This window comes from Canis lupus, chromosome 9 (assembly GCF_003254725.2).
Source record: "Canis lupus dingo isolate Sandy chromosome 9, ASM325472v2, whole genome shotgun sequence".
Classification (NCBI taxonomy): Eukaryota; Metazoa; Chordata; class Mammalia; order Carnivora; family Canidae; genus Canis; species Canis lupus.
In genome coordinates, this window is record NC_064251.1 from 60,486,937 (window position 1) to 60,504,383 (window position 17,447).

The following is a 17,447-nucleotide window of genomic DNA, read 5'->3' on the forward strand; positions in this document are numbered from 1 at the left end:
ATTAGGATTTTTGTTGTGAAAGGAAATGTAACTGTGCATACGTTTATTAAAACAGTTTTTCTCCAAATAATGAACCATCTGTAATTTTCTCTTGGAAGCAACAGACATTAAAGCAGCTGTGTGTCTCTGTTTCTCTTCACAGTGCTCCCATGCCCTACCTCATAGGAATCCATTTAAGTTTAATGGAGGTAAGTTGGCGCCTTTCCTCCCCAGATCTCTCTTCTTGTGGCTTTGTTTTGATATGTGGCGGCGGAAAAGACAGTCTCTGGATTCACAGCTCTGCACATGGGAGCATGTCGAAGCAACACCTCTCCCAGGTGCACAGAGCTGAGCTTCAGTGGAGACCCTTTCCACTGGGCTCTGGCTCCCAGTGTTTTTGCACTTTTGCTTGGAGATTGTCAGTTTTCATGGGTGAGGGAGTGAGGTACATAGAGGCAGGAGGAAGGGGTTCTTCAAGGGTTTGAACGAGGGAAGGGAATTTGCTTACTTTTCCAAATGATGTTTATTCTAAATCACTATAACGCTATTACAATTTTCATTATAGACAATGTGGTTTAAAGAAGTATAAAGAAGAAAGTTAAAATTATCCACAGTACCGTTATTCCAGATTCAACTACTGTTAGCATCGAACTATTCTTCCTCCTAGTCTATAGTCTATAGCCTATGAATATATGTTTTGTATCAATGTGCATAACTGATGTGTGTATATATATGTATATATAATTTCATGTCTGTTTCATTTAACATTATGGCATGGGGATTTCTACATGTTTTTAATCTACTCTCAGTAATAATAATTTTTAGTTTGTTGCCTGTCATTCCACTTTTTTGATATACCACAACTTAACCATTTTCCTATTATTGTTGGACACTTAGGTTGTTTATCATTTTTCACTATTATAAATAGCATTTCAGTGAACATCTTTATGCATAAGGCTTTATCTGCATTTTGACTTATTTCCTCAGCACAGAACCCCCAAAGTAGAAATGCTTGGTCAAAGCTATGAATCTGGTGCCAGATTGCTTTTTGTATGGCTGTACCAATTAGATAGCAGTTCTTTTAAAGGACTTTTCTGTGCTTTTGTAAGTGCCATTGGTTCGTAGACATGAACCTTAAGCTTTTCCCTTCTCAAGAGAGAGCTTAAATTTGTACTAGAGCAAAATGAGGTGGGAGGGGGGGTTGCCTATTTTGCACAGGAGATACGCTCTCAGAGGGAAAATCTAGAGCCATGTCCGTCTGTGATGATGCTTTGCATGTCTTATAGGAAGTGCTACTTCTCTTCTTCTGTTCCCTTCATTTCACGTCGACGAGGACCACCTGCTTCTTCACTAACTGTTGCACACTGTGCTATTGTGCTTACGAAAATGAAACAAGTTGGTTATCGAAAAACCTGTTTGTTTGACATTGAGAATCTTGATCAAAATAGACCACAGAAATCTGCTCAAATTTCTAATTTGACAGGACGGCCATGTGGCTCCTACATTCTGTTAACAGTTCCTCCTTGTCATCACCCAGCCCTGAGCACATACAGTACACAGTTTATGGACTATCTTGGATGGTGTATTTAGATCAGATTGAAGAGATTTCTTCTGTGTTTTACCTTTGTTTGTGAAGTTTAGGGGTGTATTCAAAGCTCCTATGTGAAAAACTAAAAGTGAATACTTTCTAATCGACCTTTCATGCCAGCTGTTGCAGAGTTTGAAACATGAATCTAAAGGCCATTTGGTCTTATCAGAGTCCACAGCTCTTCCCTGCCCCTCCTCCTGCCTTCCAGACTGTTCCAGCACAGGCTCTTTCAGACTCCTTTTCATGTCCCTTTACCTTTAGTATTGTCCACCTTTCTAGTAGTCTTAGCTTGCTTTTCTTCACCACATGCCCTCTAGTCAACTCACATAAGGCTTTTTTGCTTCAGTTACCAAGGGTAGTGTCAGTGACTCTTGGCTGTGATTCTAATACTGGCATCCCTTTCTGTGAACTTCACATGCAAAGTTTCAAGTGCCAGTTGACTGTCACTTAATGTGCTACAGATGTTTCAAACTCAGACTCCCCCAAACAGTGCGTTATCCACACACACACACACACACACACACACACACACACACACACACACGGCCTGCCGCTGTTCCAGATCCCTATGAGTGGCACCACTGCCTGCAAAGCCACCAAAGCGGGACACACTGAGCATGGCTGAGTACTCTTCTTCCTCATTCTTTCTCTCTAAGTAGTCGCTGTGCCTCTGACAGTTCTCCCACCCTGGTCCTTCCTCACTGCCTTCATTGACCTTTTTTTTGTTTGCTCTCTTGGATTCTTGTGAAGCCTTATTCACTTATTTGATAAGCAAAATGAAGGCCTCCGTGTTCCAAATATTTGCTAGGCTGTGGAGGGAGGAAGACGGAGGTGAAATTCAGGGCATAGTCCTGACATTTGGTGGAGTACCTTCTGCCTGGCGCTGTCCCTCTGCATCCTGCCTCTCCCTGCTCTCCCCACGTTCTGCTCAGTCTCCACCGCTGTCATGCCTTGTGTCCTCTTACTGTCCCTTGGTAGCCAGTGCTCTCGGTGATTCCCAAACACACTCACATGCCCCCCTTTCCCCTACCTGCCCTGACTAAGGCTGTCCTTCTCCAGCTCTTCCCAGAAGTCCCTGGTTGCCCTCTTTTGCTTCCTGTACCTCTTGCTCTGGATGATAGCCATCTGCTTCTGTGTCTCCTCTCTCATCCCTAGGAGTGTGAGTTCTTTGAGAACAAAGACTGTGCTTCATTCATGTGGTGTCCTCAGTACCTAGCAGGACGCTGAGCAGGTGCTTTCTGAAAAGAAGGATTGAGTGCATGCTTGGAAAACTGGAATTCCAAACACATTTCGAGCCTCCAGTAGGCATCACTGTTTCCAGGGAACCTAGCACTACAATTTTACTTAAAGATAGAGTAAATTTTTTTTTACTTATATGGTTGTAAGGAATTTTTGAAAAGGCCTTTGGTAGTAAAACATGCAGTGCAAAATATATGTCAATTTTGAAGCTAACACTTGACAGTTTTGTGTTTAGGTGAATGGGTGCAAGTCTACTCACCTCAGTCTTTGAAGGGTTTTAAGTGAGAAGGTTCAGAAAGTGCCAGGCAAGGTAAATCTTAGACCTGTTTGAAGTTGGGAAGGGGTTTGCCATGCTGGATTCCTCTGTGGTCAGAACTAAAAGAAAAACAGAAATAGTCATCGCCCTGTGCTTGAGGCCAGCTAAGCCACTTTCCAGACAAAGTCACATGGCCTGGGTGTGTTGGGCAGCCATGAACTACCCAATTATGGAGTTTAGTCTTTCTGTCTCCTCAAGTGGATTTCAGTTCAGACTCCCAAGTGCTCTAGTCATCCTTTTGATTGGGTTTATCTGGTTCTATTATACCCTTCAAGGGAGAGAAATGCTTTCCTGCGAGGTTTCTTCTGGGAACTATGGGCTGTAATACTCAGGGAGGAGTTCGTACCTGGGGCCAAAGGAAAGCTCTTTCAGGAAGGAGCTCGGGAAGGCCCATCTCCTCTCGCACACTAGTTTTCTTACTGGCAATTCAGCAAAAGGCTTATTTTTGACTGTCTTGTTATTTTTTCTTGAAAGCTATAGGCACCTTATTATGCCTTTGCATATGTGCCAGAATTTTTTAAACTTCAAATGAATGTGGCAGATGTTCATAAAAGTTTAGAAAAAGCTACCATAGGAAGACTTTTTAACCATTTTTATGACACTCAAATTTGTTGCACAAAACGAAATATAAATTATAACCTAGTGTTCTCATTTGTAAAAAGGTTATTTTGGGGAAAGACCTCATTCTAGTCTTCCTGCTCTCCCAGGGTGCCCTTGCTGTGTGTTAGATGATAACCTCGTCCCCTTAAAAAGTCTGCCTGCCTTCCTCAGTGACAAGTTTATAGTTGATCATGATTCTTACCCCTCCTTCTGCCTTTTTATATTCTTTCTCTCATTTAAGCAAACATTAATTTGAGGCTAATGGTAAGTTAGCAGGATAGCCAAGGCTATTGGCATAGACCTAGTTCCTTCTTGGAGAGAATGATCTTGTTAGCTGGCAGCTAGAAAGTACCGAAATGTGGCCAGATTACACATTGGCTGTTTCCTTTCATTCTCTCAACCTCAGTTCGGGAGACATTTCTGCCACCCCTCTTCTGTGCCACGTCTGGTAGCAGGTGCCAGGTCACATCTGGTAGATGGTGCTTCTCCTATTTGTTAAATGAAGACTTTCCTTTCCAAGCCTCACAAGCAATGCTTTGTGTACAGGCCTCAGAGCAACATGAGGGATGGATGCAGGATATCATATGTGTGTATCATTCCCGTTGGCAGAATGGTCAAGAAGGAGGAAGGAAAGTCGATGGCCATGGCACAGTTCCAGACAGAGGCTCGGGTTAGCCTGTAGATTATGCTCCACCTATACACAGAGGCAGTAAAGTGCAGTGGTTAGAATATAAGCTCTGGATGCTGGCTCCCCTATTTCCTGCTTCTGTGATGGTCTTGAGCAGGGTAATTGACCTCTTAATCTCTGTTGTCTTACATATGAAATGAGGGCACATAGAACTCAACAGAGATCAACAGCCATTACTATTTTTATTTCCTCAATGGCCTCAAAGCCATTTACATTAAGTTGATGGCTTTGAATTCATGTTTCAGAGACATCTTAGGTTACAAGAGTCATCATCCTCATCACCTAAGGCAAAAGAGTGTCGAGAAAAAAAAAAAAAACTGGTTTGTGCTCACCCTATTTTCTCCTGGTTTGTAGTGCTAGAGACACCATATCAGGTATGGGAGCAGTGCTTTTGTAGAATTTGAAGCTACTGTTAGTCCTCTGCTTGACCACTCCCCTGCTGTAGGAATTTCAGGCATGATACTTGGTTTCTCTGTATCTCTCTTCATCTGTAAAAGTGGCTAGTACCCATCTTTTAGGATTGTGGTAGGGATTAAATAAGTGAGTCCTGTCTGTGTCCAGTGTATCCCAGGGCCTGGCCTGTGGTAGGCATGCAGTCTTATATCCCCTTCTGTAGTAATGTTTCGAGAGCCTTCTGAGTACCAGGCACTACATCATGTGAAGCGTTCTGTATGAAATGGTGGATGTCACGTAATCCTTGCCTTCACGGGGTTTTGTCTGGAGCAGATGCAGACAAGTGAAAAGTAATTGGAGTGAATTTGGGTTGCGGTGGGTCTGGTGGGCAACCCAAATTCACTGGGTTGGGGAGACACTACATCTAGCCCTGGGGGCTGTGCTTCAGAGAGGAAGGAAGTACCTAAACTGAAACCAGGAAAACAGAGAACAGAATCAACAAAGACTTAAAATGAACACCGTGGATTTTTCCAGAAAGTACGAGTAGTTCAGTATCTGACAGGAGCACAGAGCTGAAGGGAGAGAGAGCTGAGGTAGGCAGGCAAGGGCTAGGCCATCCAGGGCCTTGTAAGCCTTGTTAAGGAGTCTGAACTTTATAGGGCAACGGAGAGCCATTGATGTGTGTAAATAAGGAGGGACATGGTCAGGCCTTCTCCTTCTGGGCCATTAGAAACACAGTCCTTCCATATAAAATGCTTGGAAACTGCTTAACCATGTTAATAAAGTAAATTGATATTTATAAAGATCAAGGTAATTCTTAAGTAAATTACACACCACAACCATATATATATAAAATTCAGATGTGTTAGCATCCCAAACCCAAGCTTCTGAATGGCTCCTTTGCTACCACGCTGTGACAGAGGTGTTTGTAGTGATGACTTTCTTCAGGGGTCTAAGCACCACTTTTACTAGTTTTTGTCTTTTCCGCCTGTTTCCAAGTATTTTTTATGAATTAGATATTCTTTCTACAGCCCAGTTTGAGGATATAAATTTAGATTGTATACTAAATGACAGCTCAGTAAGAACAGGAGGAGCGAGACCCAGAAACCATATCCACAGGTCCCAGCATTAAAATGTCAAACGGTATGTGATAGGTACATGAGGGCACTAAGCCAACTCACAGCATTCCTTTCTCTCTCTCACCATCCTTTACCTGGGGAGGCTTGGTGGGAGCTGCTAGAAGCCTGATTTTGCAGATGCACCAGGTGCTTGGCACAGCACCGAGCCACCACTCTAGGGACCATATCCAGGTGCCAAGTTAGATCTCCTTTGGTCTGTGGGAGCCAGAGGCAGCGTTTGTATCTGCACTGGGGCTCCCGGTATAACTAGCGGGCTTTCACACAAAATCACAGGATTTACTTATTTACAGAAAAGAAATATAACCTCTCTTTCTTCCTTTGCCTCTCAAAGAACCCGAATTTCTGTCAAATAAACGGACACAATTTTAACTAGTTTTTTCTTTTCGTTTTCCCCTCAGCATAGAAAGTCTTTAATCCTTTGTTCATTTTTATATATATATATATATATATATATATATATAAATTTATTTTTACATAGTTTCATAGTGAGCAGAGAAAAGTGTTTCCTGTTTACCATTGTGCCATTTTGCTTCTTCGTAGGACTCCACAGGTAGACAGTAATAAGATGTAGTTCACACTTGTTGATGCTAAGATTGATGCAAAACTCTGAGCCATAATTATATTTAGATGTAAGTGGTCACTTGTATATGTATCCTCGTATCCTCACAGGAATTGAGAAATTCCATGTGAGATTTATTTGTTAGTGCTAAGTAATCCTCTTCTTGCTTTATAAGAAGGTGATAGTTGCATGACAGGCTCCACCTGGTAGTTTTAGTTATAGGCACATGGGAAGAGCTTTGGCAGGAAGGGGAGAGGATTGGGACATCTTCTGAATCCCTTACTCGATACCAGGCACCGTGCCAGATACCTTTCCTGTGTTCACTTTTGAGTGTTCCTCAGAATCTCCCTGCCAGGGGGAGGTATCCATATTTACAAATGGGGAAGCTGAGGCTCAGGTAACATAATTTCAATCAAGGACCCAGGGCCTCTGCTCTGTGCACTGTCTCATCAGGCTATGTGGATCATGCCTAGCCCTGCCCCTCCGCTGGGCAGAGGCCCCAACTTTGCCTGAGCCTTTCCTTCTCGAGGCAGCTCCCATGCCATGCCCTGGTGATTTGGGTGAGGGGATCATCAGGGAGACAAGTCCAACAGCCTCATGTACCAGAGAAGAGCTCTAAGTACATTTGTATCTGGGTTACTTAGCCTCCCCATGACTTCGTTTTCTCATCAGTAAAATTTAAATGATATTATTTATCTCAGGGCGTTGTGAGAATTTAGTGATACAATGAACGTATCACTTTTGAAGAGCTTTTGAAAAATACTACACCAAACATTCTTGCAGTTAGGAGCATGTTTAAATTGCTTGCTGGTGCTTGCTTTATTATATAAAGGAGAAGGTAGTTGGACAGTAGCTTGGTCTTGCTGGAATCTCCTTAGCATTCAATTTGTTACCATGCACAATATCCTATGTAAGTCCCTGTCACATGCACAGCATTGAGTGATGGCCCAGCAGCTCTGTTCAACCTAGGACCTGAAGGAGCTCCTGGATTTCACCTGATGGGCTTCCCCTGGAAGCTCTCTCCTCTTCACAGTGCTATCTACTTTTAAAATGAGTGTGAGTCTTAAATGTCACTTAATCCTAATACTAGAATTAGTTAATATAAAACAATTTAAAGCTCTAGTAGTAATTTATGTAATCAAAGGAAACAAGTACTTTTGGTTGATTTAAGTATCTCTTGCAGTCAGTACATTTTCAGTATAATTTGTTGTGACTGAAATGTTCTCTTGTGAGATGAGATAAGCCTCTGTTATAGATTAGAAAAACTGAGTAATTTATGAGGGAGAATCCCAGTAGAAAATGTGAAACCATCATTGATGCTCTTGTTTGCCAATTTTCCTATCATCACTGAGCCAGTCATTATATGTAAGTTCCGCTTAGCAATGGGAAAACTGACTTCAAAGAAAATTTAGTTTATAAACTGTTACTGAGAGAAGCATGAACTAATCAAAATCCCGTCAGATTATAAGAAAAGGAGCAGCACGCAGGGAGGCTGTGTGGAAAGGACTCTCAGGCTCTAGAGTTAGGCGGCTCTGGGTTCAAATTCTAGCCCTGATTAATGGTCTAGTTAGAATCCAGGTAACTTTAGACGAGCCAAGAGGTCAGTTTGGCAGAGGGTGGGGAGAGTATTATTCCTGCACCACACAGTTAGACTATTCCGTACAAAAGAATTATTGTCTTCTTTAGAGATAAAGAGGTGCCTACTGGAGGGGCACCTGGGTGACTCAGTCGGTTAAGCATCTGACTCTTGATTTCAGCTCAGGTCATGATCTGGGGGTCCTAGAATCTATCTCTGCACTCAGCGGGGAGAATCCTGAGATTCTCTCTCTCTCCCTCTCCTCCTGCCCCTCCCCGCCCCCTGCTTGCACACTCTCTCAAATAAATAAACACATATTTTAAAAAGAGGGAATCCCTGGGTGGCTCAGCGGTTTGGTGCCTGCCTTTGGCCCAGGGTGCAATCCTGGAGTCCTGGGATCGAGTCCCACTTCGAGCTCCATGCATGGAGCCTGCTTCTCTGCCTGTGTATCTGCCTCTCTCTCTGTCTCTCATGAATGAATGAATGAATGAATGAATGAATAAATAAATAAATAAATAAATAAATAAATAAATAAATAAATAAATAAAAAAGAGAGAGGCCTATTAGAAATATCTAATGACATCAACCATTGAATGAGAGTCTATCAGTGTACATGGCACTTTAGCCATAGCATTCCTGTGAGGAAGTGTAGGTTTTGCAGATGGGATGTTATGGTTTCTCTTTGAGCCCCAGATGCCTCGCTTTTAAATGGGTAGATTCCCCCACTTCATAGGAGTTTTTAATGAGTAAGTGAGGGAATCGATACCTGACACATGGTAGGTGCCAAATAAATGGAAGTGACTATATGTGTATCAATATTGCATCGTTGGAACGCATCTACCTAAGATTGACTTTCCCCTCTCCCAGCCTCCTTTTGTATTTTTTAGTGAGTGACTTTTTCTAAATTGACATTAACTCAAAGGCACTTTTAACTGAGCATAGCCACATGGGACTGGTGGCTTCTTTTCATAAAGTCCTTGCAAGCGATAAGGGGCAGGGCCGTTGTGGGAACTCAGAGACCAGCCGCGTGGTGATTGAAGAGCCATACCCTTGGCCTAGGCAGATCTTACTTGGAATCTGGGCACATGTGGTTTTGTTTAACACCATGCTCCGCAGACTCATGGTCTGGGTTTGTGACCATCAGGCATTTGTTGTTGATAGGTGAGGTCACCACAGTAGGGGTGTTTGTCAACCAAATTAAACTTCCTCTTAATGACCTAAAATAATTGATTTGGAAGGCCTTTAAATGGACCACAGCAATGTGTAACCAGGCTGAAATCTGCACAGATTAATGCATGTTATTGTTTTTGCTTCTTGGGGGAGGTTATGGATAGACCATAGGCTTTTGGGGCAGGCAGCGAGCCTAAGTTTGAATCTGAGCTCCACCATTTGCACGGTATATGAGCGAGCCATTGAACTGTGCGTGTGCGCCTCACCATCTGCGAAATGGGGCACCTGCCTTAAAGTGATGACAGTTAGAAATAATGTGACTGAAGTTCCATGCGCATTAGTAAGACCCTCATGCAGTGGTAGAGACTATTGTTAATAAAGTATTCCCACTAGGCATCTCTGAGGAAGATAGCTTAGTAATAACTTTGTACAAAGTGGTCAAACTCTGATGTAGTAACTGTACCTTTTTTTTCGCCCTGCTAAACTGATTTCTCCATAAACTGCTTTCCGTACTAAACTTAAACACCCATAGAGAAAAGTGTGACTAAAATTGGAGTCTGTAAACCTCTCTTTACATATTGTTTGATTCTCAGCTGATTTCAAAATGAATTTAAAGTTGAGTATTTAAGATCTGTGCCATGCAGGCTACAGAAGGAGTGAGTTTTTTCTTGCTTTTGGATCCAGACATTAATGACCTAAGCTCTGGCCTTTGCGGGTAGAGTGGGGCTACTGTGTTATGTTGGTTAGAAATAAAGGCACTGGCTCAGGGCTTTTCCTAGGCGTGATCAACAGTGGCGCTAAAGTTTGCTTTTGTGTTTGGAAGTTATCAGTATCCCACAGAATGGTTTATGTGTCCTGCCTAAAATCCTTCCCTCCATACGCCCAAATATCTGACAAAAACTAAAAGCTGCAGGCTGGGGCTACCCAGGGTCCTGGACATATCTTTAACCAAATATGATATCTGTTAAGCCTTGGCATCAATTGTTTTGAATGATTCGCTGGTAATAAACTTATATCCTCTTCGGCATTTTATTGCAAATATTTTGTACTGACCGAATGGGTTAAATTATGAAGCTTGATAAGTACATATGCACATTACCCATCCCTAGCTTTAAAAGAAAAAAAAAGGAAGAAAAAGATAGCTATGAGTTTGGAAGTCATCCCAATTTTTAAAAATAAGAGAATTTGGACATTTTGGCATATGGGGCTTTTTAAATGAAATTTCATGGAACTGAAAACAGTCAATTTTAGGTTTCCAAAAATTGTTTTGATTTTCATTGGTATAAATTTGCTGCACATGGTTTTAGGGAAGTTCTGAGAGATGCATTTGGGACTTCGGGGTTGATTTTTTTTTTTTTTTTTGAGATTTGTGATTTATTTTTAAAAGGTGATTTTTTTCCCCCCCAACTCAAAGTATAAATCGGAGGAGACAGAGTTCCATTTCTAGGACAGCTTTTTTGTAATGACATCGTTAAACATTGCCAAACCCCTGGACTTGGGCTGAATTATTGAGCATCATTTCGGCACCATTTGGACACTGCACAGCAGAGTCCTCTTCCCCCATCTGAGTTAGAATCTCGAGGCCAAGTGATTTGGGCCGTTCCATTAGCAGCAGCTGCTGGTGATAAGCACTGTGAGAGTCACCTGTGTAGGGTCAGGCTTATTGCACATCAAGGTTCGGCAGTTTCGGAAGAGAGGGAAGATGCCCAGGAGGGGGCTCCAGGCCACCTGCTGTGCCAGGATCAAAGGGTTGAAAGGTCAGAGGGCGCAGCTCCCTTAACCATATCTGTCTGTGCAATAGCTATTTCAGATTGTAAATCTTGGCGATTTCATTAAGTCCTCCTGGCTGCTACTAGGGGCATTGAAATAATAAAATTTTATATCTGTTGCCTTTCCTGCCTCTGGCAGCCAGGCTGATACATTCTCTGCAAAATGGGGTGTCCTTATGAAAACCTTTCCTGGAATGATCAGAGGAGCCCTAATGAAGCTTCACATTGGGAAGTTGGGGTTCACAGAATCTCATCCTTTGGAATAGTTTTTTTTAAAAAAAAAAACACACAAACCATTTAGCAGCCTTTGTGGTTTATGTAACACCTCTTTTCTGAAAAGCAGGTCACCAAAATATTACATATTGCTAAATGCTTAATCTTACACAGAAGTGGAAAGGTGTGCTTTCTTGGTGCTGCTGCTTTATTAAATAGTCCGTTCTGAGGATTTCAGGGCCCATCCTCTTGGGCCGCCCAAGCCACTATATAGATGCTACTTCCCACTCAGCAGACCTTTTGGGTGTTTTTATAGACATGTCTCCTGAATATGATTTTCCAAACACTTTTCCTAGATCTTAAAGTTGTTATGGACCTTTAGGGCTCCTTGGCTCTTGGGCAAGACAAATCACAGTAATCGCTGCCCCTTTACTGCCCATATGTTTAAGACCCCCTGTAGTTTGTTTGAAAAGTTAAGAGATTTTCACAGTGAAGGTGCCATTTCTGAAATTTAAAGTGTTCCTTTTCACCGGGAGATAAGTTCACTCTGATTAAGTCCGTAATTCTCACTAAGCCATGTTTATGGGGGCAATAAACAATGTTTCAGCGTGCTTGTTAAATTGGGTTTCCAACCTCTCCACTCTTTAAAAATTGACATTTCAAATAAAAGGCAGGTGGAGATAGGAGTCCGGGTTTTCTGTGCCTAGTGATGCATGAATGATGGTAAGTGGCAGTTGTGTGGGAGGAATGAGGCCCTATTTATGGAGGGTGACCCCCAAACCATTTCGGGACTAGGGAATCAAGATCCCCTTAAACCCCCAGTGAAATCCTTAAATTCCAGTTTCATCGTTTCAAAGTGGATGGATACTGTTTTTGAAATACTGCCAGCCACATTACACACATTATTTAATTTTGACTAGGCAGTACTCCAGTAGTGGTGGCCCTGTTTTACAGATGATGAGATTTGGGCCCAGAGAGGTTAAGTAACTTGTCCAGGGTCACATAGCTAATAATTGCAGAATCCAAATTCAAACCTAATTGTTTCATTGTGTGAAGTGCTTTAGTACATACAAAGGAAAAATATACTGATCCAGCTTTGAGGGTCTGTTTGCTGTTAGGTGTCTGGCCTCTGATAAGCCTATCCAGAGGTTACAAAATAAATCTGTGACCTAGTCACTGTCCTTGGTATTTGCTAAGCTGAGAATGTAAAAGGACTACACAGACAGGAGAAGGAGACCCCCAGGCTTTGGGGTCGGGAAGTCCCAAGCTCAAGTCCTAGCTATGTTACTACACTGGGACCTGGGACAAGAGCTTCAGGCTTCTCTTCTGTAAAAAGGGGATAATAATGCCTGTTCCATCAGGTTGCTTTGAAGATCAGATGATGTATTTTAAAATAAAAGTATTTAAAAACCCTGTAGTACTTTATAGATGACAATAATGTTATTGTAGTATCTGTGAATATAGTAAGGTTAAAACAGTCATTTTAAAGGAAAAGTGACAAGGATACATGAAACAGCTGGAAACATCACTAAACAAGTTGTGGTTTTTTTTTTTTTTTTGCGTGTTTTGTTTTATTTTACTTTGGTTTTTTTATTGGTTTTATTTGTTTTTTTATTCGGTTTTATTTATTTTATTTTATTTTGGTTTTTTTGAGGGCCTGATCATATATGGTCCATTATGCTGGGCACTTAGGATTTTGAGAAGGCAACTTGCTGTGGAATAAGAGTAATCAGGAAGGTTTTACAGAAGAGCATGGCCTTGTGCAATAAAGATAATCATACTGATCTAGGTCTGGGCCATCTTCACATCTCACCGAGGGCTCCACCACTCCATCTCTCATTTATGCTTTACAACAGACCTTCCTTGTCTTCTTGTTACACATGAGGAAACTGAGTCTCCAGCATGAAGAAGGTGCTTCAGCCTGAGGCAGGACACCACCACCACAAGGGTGGACTTGTACAGTGAGCTGCTGGGAGAGCCAGCAGAACCAGGCTCTCATCGAGGTTGTTGGCACTGGCTGATGTGCCGTACAGCCGGCCCCCCTAGGAAACACATGCCCTACTTAATCTTTCATCTTCTCAACAATCCTGAAGGTAAGGATGGTGGCTCCCATTTCACAGAGAAGACAACTGAAGACTGAGAAGGTAAAGTGCCTTGCCTGGAATTGCCTGGCTAGTGCGTGAAAAAGCTAGGACACCACCCTGGGGGCCTTTCTGACCTTAGGCCCTGCATCATCCAGCAGAGGCAGTTGTTCAAGTTCCATATGAATGGAGATATTCTCTCCCACTTTATGTTCCTCTGCCTTTTCTTAGGCCATTTGGTTAGAGTGTACCCCACCACTCCCTATCCACGCACTCCCCATAAGCAGGCCAGGCGAGGGCTTCTTCATTTCAGAGATCCCATTTCATGCTCTGGCTGGCTGGCCTTAAACCCCAGCATCAAGGTGGCGTGAATGACCGACTGACACATGGCTGAATGGGTAAATGAACGAATGAATGAATGAAGGTGTGTCCGATGCATGGACAATCAGGAAAGGAAAAATAGCCCATTGAAGAAATAGCTCCATGCTGCCCTGGGTTAAAAATCTCTGGACTCGTTAATAAGAGTCAGTGCTTATTACCTTGTGAGGAGTGGATTTGGCCTGACCTGTGAGGGGCTGGTACCACTTCCCTCGCTCATCAAGCTTCTGTTTCTGTTTAAAGCACCCTGGGAAATTCCAGCGGTATTTTCAGGGGTCCTCTGAACTGGTGGGCTTAGATTTTTAATTTTGCGGAGCAGGAAGGAGCAAATCAGTGACTCCTGGCTCCAAAGAGAAACCATGACGTTTATCAACTGCTTGGCAGCTCCGTGACCTCTGGGGCCCAAGGAAGGAAAGAGAATGTCACTCTCCCCTCTGCGTGCATCCAAGATTTCAGGAGGGAATAGAGAGTTGAGAATACCTGAAGAGTTGCCTTTCCTCTTCTTGTCCTTTCCACTTTTCCTCTTTTTTCTCTTTCCTTCCTTCCTAGGAGGCCACCAGCTCCATGCTGTTCTTTGTTATGTGCTCATATGTATGCGCATGCATTTGAGCACATTTTGTATGTGCCGTATAGTGGAAAGAACATCGGCACGTGGAACCCAGATTCAGATCCTTTCTCTGACAAACACCAGTTGTAAGAACAGGGGCAAACTATTTAATCTCTTTAGCCTCAGTTTCTTCATCTGTCAAATGGGTATGATATTCTGTAAAAAAATCCTCCCCCCTGGGAATTTTAATGGGGTCTGGGCCAACCAACGAACTACTGAAGGGCTTAATTCTTCTAGGAGGTGTTTAGCAAACATCTGTTAAATTACAAGTTGTTCAGTATGTTTGTTGATTGAAACAGCATGTCAGAATAATAGGATGCATTGGGTAACCGAGTGGTGTTGTTCAACAGGGTTCATTGTGTAGCTCCACTGCTTCTAAGCCAGAGGACTTTGGAAAAGCTCTTTTACCTCTCTGATCCTCAATTTCCTTCTCTCCACAGGAGTGTCGTGGGGATTACATTATATGGTACTCGTTAATGAGTTGGGCATGGGAGAAACACACCAGCTAGTAGCTATCACGTTGTTGTTCTAAGAGTCCATAGGGTGAGGGACGCAGAGCATGTACCCCAATCCCTGGCCCATGCAGGCCCCATCAACCTAGTGGTGGCTTGGCCCATCAGGAGGAGAGTTAGCCTAAGAGGACATGCATGAACCCAGCAGCAGTCGTTTAGCATAAAATTTGGATTAACACACTATTAAGATGAAAGAGCCATATTCTCTATCTTTCAAAATTAAAACAGCTGCTGAGAAGTCAGACTTAAGGGAGACCTAATGGCAACAACCATGTCAGTGTGCCTCTCTCACAGAGGTTTGAAGACTAAATTTTCTTTGAACCAAAGCAAAGCAAAGCATTTTGTGGGTGTGATAATAATGCTCTGATGCGGGAAGGTGCTGCATCTTCTTGAAATAAGATGTCCTTGCTGGCAGTCGGTCTGGACCTATCCCCTTTCCTTGATGGTCTAGTTGCTGGTCTCAGACGTGCTACCTCAGCCATGGGATAGGGAGCCTGTGGTCAAGGCCAGTGCCCTGGGCAGATGGAAGGGAACATGGCCATGTAGGTGCCAAGTAAATATTTCTATTTTTTTTTTCCTTGTTAATCTTCTCACAACACTCTGTTATATGTGGTGATGGCCCCATTATATAGATGAAGAAACTGAGGTTAGGCTAGATTTAAATAACCTGCCCTGGGTCCTCTGAGCAAGAATGAAAGATAAAAAGCCAAAACCCAAGCAATCTGACTCATGCTGCTTCTACTCAGTCCTGCTGTTCCCCCAAAACAAGTGGACACAGGACCACACGGGTCTCTCAGAAGCTACTCAGATGATGTTGCTGCTTTGATCTTCACTGGAGAGGCAACAGGACAGATTGAAGAAGTAACATGTGCCTTGGAAGTGTCCACCTTTGCAGATAGATTTTCTGACTGTGAAATACATTCTAGAGTGAATTTTTTGTCAAAATAATTATCCTTACATTGTTTGTCATAATAATAATAATCATAAATACCAGGCATTTATTATATACCAAACGTTATCCCAAGTGTTTATACATATTTTGACTCATTTAATCACCATAACAAACCAGTGAAGTCCATGATACTACTATTTGTATACATACTATTGAAGTATGAGATTTCTAGGGCAAAGTGCACTCACCCTAAGTGCACAGCAAGATTAGTAACCCATGTGACCACCAGATCGAGAAACGAGATATTACCAGTCCCCTAAAAGCCCCTCTTGTGTCGTTTTGTAATCATTCGCCATCTGACCCAAAGATAGCCATCATCCCAAGGGTTAGTACTATTTTAATCTCATGGAACCAATGAGGAAACTGAGGCACAGGGAGGTTAAAAGGTGTGCACAAGGGAGCACAGTTATTACTGGCAGAGTTGGGAATTTAGACTTGGGCAGTGTGGCTCCAGAGAATGTGCTCCTATCCCTGAGACATAGGTAGGAAAAGAACACTGGATTGGTGGTGGTTTCCGTTTTAATAGCACAAAATCATAATAGTGCAGTCTTAACAGCTTCTACCTTTGGTCTGAAAATCAGGTTAAATTCTTACAGTCTTGGAACCATAATCCTTTTTATTGGCATAACTTTCAAATTACAAGGATAGAAACTCCCTTTCCGTGGCGTCCCATTTATTGCTCACTTACTGTAGTCAGGTACAGTGTTAAATTCTTTCCATGCATTTTATCACTTAACCCTCACAATACAGCTGTGCAGTAGGTGGTATTATCCCCATTTTATAGATAAGAAAATTGAGACTCTGAAGTAAAGAGTTTACTGGAAGTTACACAGTCGTGGAGGCAAGGCTTGAATCTGGCTGTTTCATGCCAGAGCCCAGAGTTTTAACTGCCGTGTTAACTCCTATCTTACTATCTGTGTCAACTGTGAATTAATTCTACACTAATTAATCATGATAATTTTACATGATTATCATTGCCATCATTATTCTTACTCTCATTACACTTCCTTGAGCAAACTCCATTTTGCTTACTTGGGGCTTCTGTTGTCTATTTGGGCTTACGTTGACATCTGCTTCCAGGCTGGCCTCCCAGCAGAGTGAATCCAGCCACGATATTCCATTCATTCTCTAGTTAATAAGCATTTGTCCTGTGTCAGGCACTGTGCTGGGCACTGGAGAGGCAGAGACAAACATACCCTCCTGGCTCTGCCCTGATGATGATCCTACTGGAGGGACGATAGAAAAGATGTCCTGCATGCTGGCACATTTACTCCGTGCATGCTGCCTCACTGACCTCCATCCTAGAAAGGGAGCCCAGAGCTCAGCCGAGGAGACTGATATTGGAGCTGGGCCCCTGTTCCTCCAGCTTTCCTCCCCATCTAGCTCCCAGCCTCTTCAGCCAGGGGAGCATCACATGCTTCTGACCACTCTGAATCCACTGGATCACACTGCCATTGCAAACCCTTGCTCTTTATCTTATGGGCTGGTTCTGGGTCCTCCGTTTTGTCATTAGCTGCCCAGTCCCCTCCCTGGACAGGCAGAGTCACCCCCTTCTGTGGGGCGGGGGGGGGGGGGGGCGGCATGGGTATTGGTGTGGTTTGAACTAGTGTTGCTGTTTTATATGTTAGGGGAGGAAATTCATTGCTTTCATATGACCAGTTTTAGAAAGTAAGGCTCAATAAAGTCTT

General features: G+C 42.8%; 1 protein-coding gene across 18 annotated transcripts in view; it reads left to right on the forward strand.

Moving 5' to 3' along the window:
* DENND1A (DENN domain containing 1A) overlaps positions 1 to 17,447 on the forward strand; it is a 539,854-nt gene that overhangs the window by 332,434 nt on the left and 189,973 nt on the right. For all 18 annotated transcript variants that reach the window (XM_049114466.1, XM_025475080.3, XM_025475091.3 and 15 more), the window contains one exon: positions 143 to 188. In XM_049114466.1, coding sequence (XP_048970423.1) covers positions 143 to 188 — 46 coding nt within the window. The remainder of the gene's footprint in view (positions 1 to 142; positions 189 to 17,447) is intronic.